Source organism: Salvia splendens, chromosome 3 (genome assembly GCF_004379255.2).
Source record: "Salvia splendens isolate huo1 chromosome 3, SspV2, whole genome shotgun sequence".
Lineage (NCBI taxonomy): Eukaryota > Viridiplantae > Streptophyta > Magnoliopsida > Lamiales > Lamiaceae > Salvia > Salvia splendens.
This window is the reverse complement of record NC_056034.1, coordinates 14,538,411-14,545,744: the sequence shown is the minus strand read 5'-3', so window position 1 is coordinate 14,545,744 and position 7,334 is coordinate 14,538,411. Positions and strand designations below refer to the sequence as shown.

The following is a 7,334-nucleotide window of genomic DNA, read 5'->3' as shown; positions in this document are numbered from 1 at the left end:
TGATGTGGCTAGGCTATTCTTGGGCTATTGATGGGCTATTTGCTTGTCTTGATGATATGACAGGAGGATTTTTAATGCTGAATTGCCGGCTCAGGACCGGCGAGCGTTCGGCGAGCGAATTTAATTAGGGGTGATGTGGCTAGACTATTCCTGAGCTATTGATGGGCTATTTGCTTGTCTTGATGATATGACAGGAGGATTTTTAATGCTGATGATGTGGCAGGAGGAGTTTATGGCTGATCTAAGCACAGCTGCAGATGCCCTAATTCAAGAAAACAAGCAGAGTAATTTTCACTAATAAGATTTCATAAGATTCTCTGTTGAGTGTTGACAGCAACAGCGGAGTTTTTTTCATAGTGAAAGAAACATTTAAAGGTTTGTGTGTGTTTGTATTTGCTGCAGAAAATTTTCAGAGTAGGAAGAAGAAAGAGGGGAAACTTGTTTGCATGCCACTTTTTATTTTTTGTATTATTATTTGTTTCTTTGAGGACTATAAGATAGAATCTGTGGCTTCTGATTCTCATTTCTCACCACCCAAATCAAGAAAATTGAATTTTTCACACAGTTGTTGAGCTTGTTCACTATGATAGGTCAAAGGCCCACATTTTATCTTTGTCTGAATTTTGATGTTTGCTTGATTTCTTAAGTTGATTTTGGTAAATGGGTTGGTTTCAAGGAAGATTCTTGATCTTTTTTACAGGGTGAAAAAAAGGTAGGGTTTTGGTTGGAGGAATTCATGGCTGAGATTGGGGCAGGATGTAACAAGGGTTTGAGTGGAAAAGCTTTGATTTTTATTGCTTTACTTGCTTTTGTTTGTGGGATTGTTTCAGCTCAAGAGAATCTTGAGCAAGTGATTACTACAAAAGGAAATGGTGCCTTTGAATCTGATTATTCCACAAGAATAATCAGATTCTTGAAGCAAAGTAGAGAGTTGCTTGCAAGAACTGTTTGGCCTGTAAGATGTTTTTTATCCAACAATTTTTATGAAATTTTGAGAAATTTGAGCAAATTGTTGATGTAAGGGTTGGAATTTGCAGGATATTGAATTTGGATGGAGAATAGTTCTTGGTACTGTGGTTGGATTCTTTGGTGCTGCTCTTGCTAGTGTTGGAGGTGTTGGCGGAGGTGGCATTTTCGTTCCTATGTTGTCGTTGATCATATGGTTCAACCCCAAAACTTCGACTGCTATATCGAAATGTAAGATTTAGAGCTAGGCATAGACTAGTTTGCATATATGTTTGATGAGAATTGGATTTGATGGAGATACATTAATGTTGGTGGAGGTGGCATTTTTGTTCCTATGCTGTCGTTGATCCTAGGGTTCGACCCCCAACCTTCGAATGCTATGTTGAAGTGTAAGATTTAGTGCTAGACATGGACTAGTTTCCATATATATTTGAGGAGAATTGGATTGATAGACACATCAATGTGTGTAGCATGTGCTTTATTGTAGTATGCCTTTGTTTTCTTGCCTCCATAAGCGTAGTATCGTTTTCTTGATCAGGTATGATAACCGGTGCTGCGTTCGCTACTGTATCTATCCGTAATTGATTATGATTTAGCTCTTCTTTTCCAGCCAATGCTTATTCTTGGCATTAGCATTGGAGTTTTTTTCAATGTGATTTTGGCAGAATGGATGGTAACTGTCTTGCTCATAGTTCTTTTCATAGGTAAACCGACTGATTCTTGCCTACGCAGGCTCTGCCTTTTTCTCTTTAACTACGATAGTGCTTATTTGTTTTGCAATTTGATAGCTACCTCGACAAAGGCATTCTTCAAAGGTGTCGAAACATGGAAGAAGGAAACCATAATAAAGAAGGTGGTGTGAAATTTCTACTTAATTTCAGTGTCTGTGTTACAAGTTTAAGCTGATCAGTTTGCTCGTTCCTTTCGCGTTACAGGAAGCTGCTAGGTGGTTCACATCTGATTGTAAGTTGGATTCTTGAATTCTTTATGCTCACGCTACAGAAACCACTAATACTTGTAATCAATTCAGCACAAGCTAATGGAAGCGAAGAAGCTCCGTACAAGCTTCTACCAACAGGCCCCGCTGATGAAAATCGAGTGAATCTCAACGAGGAAAAACCATTATAGGTTATGAGATCAAAGCCTCACCATCTTTAAAAGATTAGTTGCTGAAGTGGATTGCCTAACTCTGCAGGTTTCAGCAATCAACAACGTATCATGGAAGAAGCTCGGCTTTCTCCTTGCTGTCTGGCTCGTCATCTTCTTGCTCCACGTCTCCAGGGTATATCTTCGAACCATTCTGTCAAATCTTAACTGTTTTTTTACCGTATATCAAATATTCCCCGTCTATAACATCAAACACGTTTCTGCAGGACTTCATGAACACTTGTTCAGTTGCATTTTGGTCATTAACATTATTGCAGGTAAACATCTCCAAACCATACACATCGAATTAGCTCGGGGTTTTCCACAGCTCATCATTCTTCTCTTTGTCTGTAGATCCCCGTTACAATTGGAGCCTCGGGTATCAGGCTGTCTGTTTATACAATTGTTGGAGCATGGTCGCATCCAAAGGAGAACCAGGAATTAATTGGACGGTATACCAGTTGATTCTTTGCTGTTTCTGTGGAGTATTAGCTGGCGTAGTAGGTGGTTTGCTTGGCTTCGGAGGAGGATTCATCTTAGGCCCGTTGTTCCTCGAGCTAGGAGTTCCACCACAGGTGCATTTCTTTCTTTCTCATCGAGGAAATCTTGATCATATGTCTAATTTATTCGAGTTCTTGAAATGCAGGTTTCGAGTGCCACAGCAACACTGGTCATGGCATTCTCCGCGTCCATGTCTGTCATACAATACTACCTCTTGAGGCGTTTCCCTCCATCCTACGGTACGCTCTTCCACATTTGCAAAGTCGAGAAACCTCACTACAGATGATCCCAATCATGGACAGCTCGTTCGTGTTAAAATCATCTGTTTTTCTTGCAGCCCTTTATTTTGTCGTAGTGGCTCCCTTTGCTGCATTGATCGGACTGCACGTGGTAAGGAAGATCGTTAGCATACTTGGTAGGGCGTCGTTGATCATCTTCATCCTCGCCTTCACCATCTTTGTGAGCGCGATTTCACCAGGTATGCTCGTTTTTGTATCTTCTCGTTTCGTTTTAGCTCAGGTCAGCAGTGGGGAAAATCGTTTATGTTACTCTATTTCGGACAGGTTGGGTTGGCATCGAAAACATCATTGGAAACGTCGACGGCGGATATGAAATGTGGTTTTACAGCTTTTGTGAATACAACAAGTCTTAGTTGCTGCCTCAGAAGATCATTTCATGCACATACTTATGTACCTATACTTTTGTCCTGTTTTTCTCTGTTGTGAGAGAGCTTATATTTTCATTCTTGGTGACATAAGTACTAAGATCAAGAATTAATATGTCAATATATCTTGAATTTATCATCAGTCAATTTTTCCGACGACGACCACGTCGGATGAAATGAGAACGTGGGAACGGCGGATGGAAATAAGTTAGGTTTCTTGGTGCCGGAAACATCGACCGAAGATAGAGACTAGTATTTCATATTTTCAATGTTCGGTTGTTTAAGATTAACTTGTCTCGATATTGCTCGAAGATTAACTTCTCCCAATATTGCTTGAGATTGTATTGAACCTAAATTATTAATTTTATCACATGAGAATTTAAATTAGTCAGAGAGACTTCACGACAGAGAGAAAACAAGAATAAGTGTAAATGAAGAGTATATATATCTTGAAAGCCCAGAAATCATATTTCTTCAAAAATTTACCAAACTTCTATAACTGAATATAGAAAAGAGAAACATCTGCTCATTGCAATTGTCACACACCAAATTTTATAGATGTATATATATGTATGTTGACAAATTGTGTCAATCTACAAAATCATCTCGGTTTTTGTTCGTCGTATAACCCCGGAGGTGGTAAATCAGCACTCGGCTACAGTTCATCCTTGGTTGCGCCATCTTGAGTTTTCAAATTTTTGTTGATAAGTACAGCCAATTCCTTCAAGTTGGACTTTGGGGAGAGCTTAATCTGTGCATGAGACGTGAGACGTGTTAAAAAGACAAGGCTCGACTATAAGGAGTTGAACGTTTAAGAATAGCTTACCGGGTTTGACTTGTCGTTTGCAGGGTAGAAGAGCAGCGTTGGATAGTCCTCGACCTACATAGCCGTTTCAACTTTAAGTAAGTACTATAAAAGAGGTGTTCGTACAGTTATGACATAAGAACTGAAGATACAAGGGCGTACCTGCAGTTTTGGATGTTCGTTTGTTGAAGCATCTATTCTTGTGAAAACCAGATTATCCAACCCCTTGAAGTGCTTTGCCAATTTCTCAACATGCTTGGTCGTGGCTTCGCAGGTGATGCACCACGGTGTGTGGACCTAAAAACGAGGAGTGTCAAGATTTCTGCTTATTGTGGAACTGTGTGGCTCTGTGCTCATGAACAAAATGAACGAGAAGCAAAGAACGAAAACAGAATACCAGAAAGATAGTTTTGAAGCCAGGATATGAACAAACCTCTAAAACAATGTTTGCTGGATTGTTAATGACCAACTCATCAAATGTCTTTCCAACCACAGTCAGAACGCTGGCGTTTTTCTGCAGAAAATTCGAGTCTGTTACAAACATTGTTAAAGAAAACTAAAAATACCCGAATTAAGCAATTTGGTAAGTATACAAAGGTAAGTAACTTTCAATCGACAGGAACTCACATTATCAGGAATTGTTTGCGACTTATAGTATGGCTTCAACGTTCCTTGCACGAGGCCAGTGCAGAATTCCTGCAACGCCAACACATATAATGATCGAACGAGAAAACACATGATAGTTGAAAATCAAAACAAGACAGAAGAAAATCATTACTTTGATATTTCTTGATGATATGTCAGATTCTAGCAGATACTTGGAGTTGCTGTTGTAGTCAAAAGAAACAACCTGGAGTACAAAAGAAGTATGAATTTAAACCGGGAATTGTACAAGAAGGAGATGCAATAATTCGTAGAGACTTTACCACTGCATCCTCCGAGTCTTCTAGACCAAATAAAGTTAGGAAGGGCTTCGCGAGGTTTTCCTCTCTAATATCTACAGCTACAAACATCATCTGCAATATCACAGGAACCTTTTACGAGATATGTTATGGCAAAAACAGAGACTAAGAGCAGAAGTCCACAGCTTGGTCAACCTGTGACTTGAACTTCTTTGCAATTTCTTGTAATGGCTTAAGAAGCTTCTGCAAGTCGTCATCCTCAGCAAAGACATACACCTACTCGAACATAAGGGAATTTAAAAAATGCACTTTGAACGGGATCCAAAACTTCTATTCGCATGATTATACAAACACACAGTTGTAAAAATACACTTTTACAAATAGGAAAAATAAAAAAATAAAACTGGAGAAAAATGTCTGCAATTGATGGAAGAGCAACCTGTAGCTTGTTTGTGCTGGAATACACTTTAGCAGAGTTGAGCTCAGTCATTACAGTAACCAACGGGAATCTGTTGTTCTCCAAAAAATGCAAGATTTCATCAGAACTGAAGTGTCCATCTGTAAACCAAACAAATCACCACTTTAGTCAAAATAATATTTGAATAACAACATTGCTAAAACCATAGAGCTAAAGAATTTATGCACAAATAATAAGTAAAATTCCCATCGCAATCATTTGTATATTGATCACATTTTAGAAATGAAGCTGGGAGAAACCATCTTCCCTAAATGAACTTACCAAACGACGCGTAATGCTCTGGTTCACTTTTCACAAGACCAAAGAAAGGCTTAGTTGGCGTGCCAACAGGGTATAATACTTTGGCTACCTCAGCGCTGCTCGTTTCTATGAATTGGACTTCATTGTCAGCAGCAGCAGCTTTTACGAATTCTCCATAATCAGGTCCCTGAATATATTATGTACGATTTAGTAAGTCTGCACCAACTTGGACTAGGAAATGACAAGCTTGGGTCAGTATTTCTGGAATATAATCAGGTCCCTGAATATAATCTCTTTCTCAATGTCTCGGACAAAGATATCAACTGTATGGAATCCATTGCAAAAGTGATTCAAGATATAACAAACGAACGATATTATGAAATAATCACGCTCTTAACACCCACACACCTCAAATTTGTCGAACAGCCCAACTGCATAAGTGGAGTGCTGCTTCAGGAATTCATTCGCATCAGCCACTGAGCTTATTTCAATAACAGGTGCCCCCGTCTTCTTCCTCGTCCACAACACAATTTCTTCCCTTTTCACAAAATGTCACCAAGAGAGAGCTCCATATCAGTATATCTTCACAAACATAACACATTAATGCGAATCTAGATTCCTAGAATGACTACACCAATGCAAATGAACCGATCACGACCACTCTTTTCTAAAGCAAGAATCTTGATTCGAACCATAAAACTTAATAATCACATCACACTGTCACTGAGATAACATAAGCAATAATTCAAGAACTCAAATACCAAACTCCACCAAATAACACATAAATGACTACACCAATGCAAATGAACCAATCACAATCACCCTCTTTTCAATCAAGAATCTTGATCCCAACCACAAAAACGTTATAACTACATCACACACTCAGTGAAATTACACAAGCTAGTCCCAAAATCTGCTAATTATTCCTAGCAATGCAATAATTCAAAGAACTCATACATCAAACATTCACCCCTTCACATAAAACCAAGAATCAAACGCTTACGATGAAAATCCACCGGTGTAAGGCCGAGAGCTGCCATTGACAAACAACAACAGAGTTGGGAACCCTCTAATCTCGATGCTGGAAGCCGCCTTCGAGTACCTGTCGCCATCAATCTTGGCCAGCAAAACCCTACTCCCTAAACCCTTGAGCACATTCGCAGCCTCAGCAAACCTCGGCATCAATTCAGCACTTCTGCTGCACCACGGCGCGTACCCCAACACCAGCACATACTCATTCTCCTCAATTGCCCTCTTCGCGGTGTCACCGTTGAGCTCAAGAACCACTCGCTGAGCTCTGCTCAGCACATCCGTTTTCTTCCCAGATTCTCTGCTTTCGAAATGGGCTGCTGTGGGCTGCGAATTCTCTCCATTTTCTTGCTCTTCGTCGTATGCGATGAGCTCATCAATGTCGCCCAGATCATCATCAGCATCTTCGATTTGTGAAAAAACTGCTGCGGCAGTGAGGAGGAGGAGGAGTAGAATTGAGGGGAGAAGAAGGGTTCTTGAGCTGAATTTGGGGTTGTACATGGTGATTTGTGGGTTAATTTACAAGATTCTTGAAGTAAAGATGGGAACTTTTTTTGGTGTGAGATCTGTTGTTTGGATAGTTTATATAGTTGAGACTTGAGA

General features: G+C 39.8%; 1 protein-coding gene and 1 pseudogene across 1 annotated transcript; one reads left to right on the top strand and one right to left on the bottom strand.

Annotated features, from left to right (window-relative positions):
* Positions 1-402: 402 nt before the first annotated feature.
* LOC121795111 lies at positions 403-3,419 on the top strand (annotated as a pseudogene).
* Positions 3,420-3,699: 280 nt separating this feature from the next.
* Positions 3,700-7,334, bottom strand: LOC121795107 (protein disulfide isomerase-like 1-6). The gene is made up of 12 exons (XM_042193553.1): positions 6,706-7,334; positions 6,111-6,240; positions 5,724-5,889; positions 5,424-5,542; positions 5,180-5,260; positions 5,009-5,098; positions 4,861-4,932; positions 4,710-4,778; positions 4,516-4,596; positions 4,245-4,379; positions 4,104-4,157; positions 3,700-4,028 (listed from the first exon to the last, which is right to left on the bottom strand). Exons 1-12 carry the CDS (start codon positions 7,230-7,232, stop codon positions 3,933-3,935), a joined length of 1,620 nt encoding a protein of 539 aa, XP_042049487.1. The 5' UTR covers positions 7,233-7,334; the 3' UTR covers positions 3,700-3,932.

Coding starts and splice junctions, on each gene's coding strand:
- LOC121795107 (XM_042193553.1), bottom strand. CDS start 7,232: ATGTACAACCCCAAATTCAGCTCAAGAACCCTTCTTCTCCCCTCAATT. Junction 4,933..5,008: donor AAGACTCGGAGGATGCAGTG/GTAAAGTCTCTA, acceptor TTTGTACTCCAG/GTTGTTTCTTTTGACTACAA. Junction 4,597..4,709: donor CGCAAACAATTCCTGATAAT/GTGAGTTCCTGT, acceptor AATTTTCTGCAG/AAAAACGCCAGCGTTCTGAC.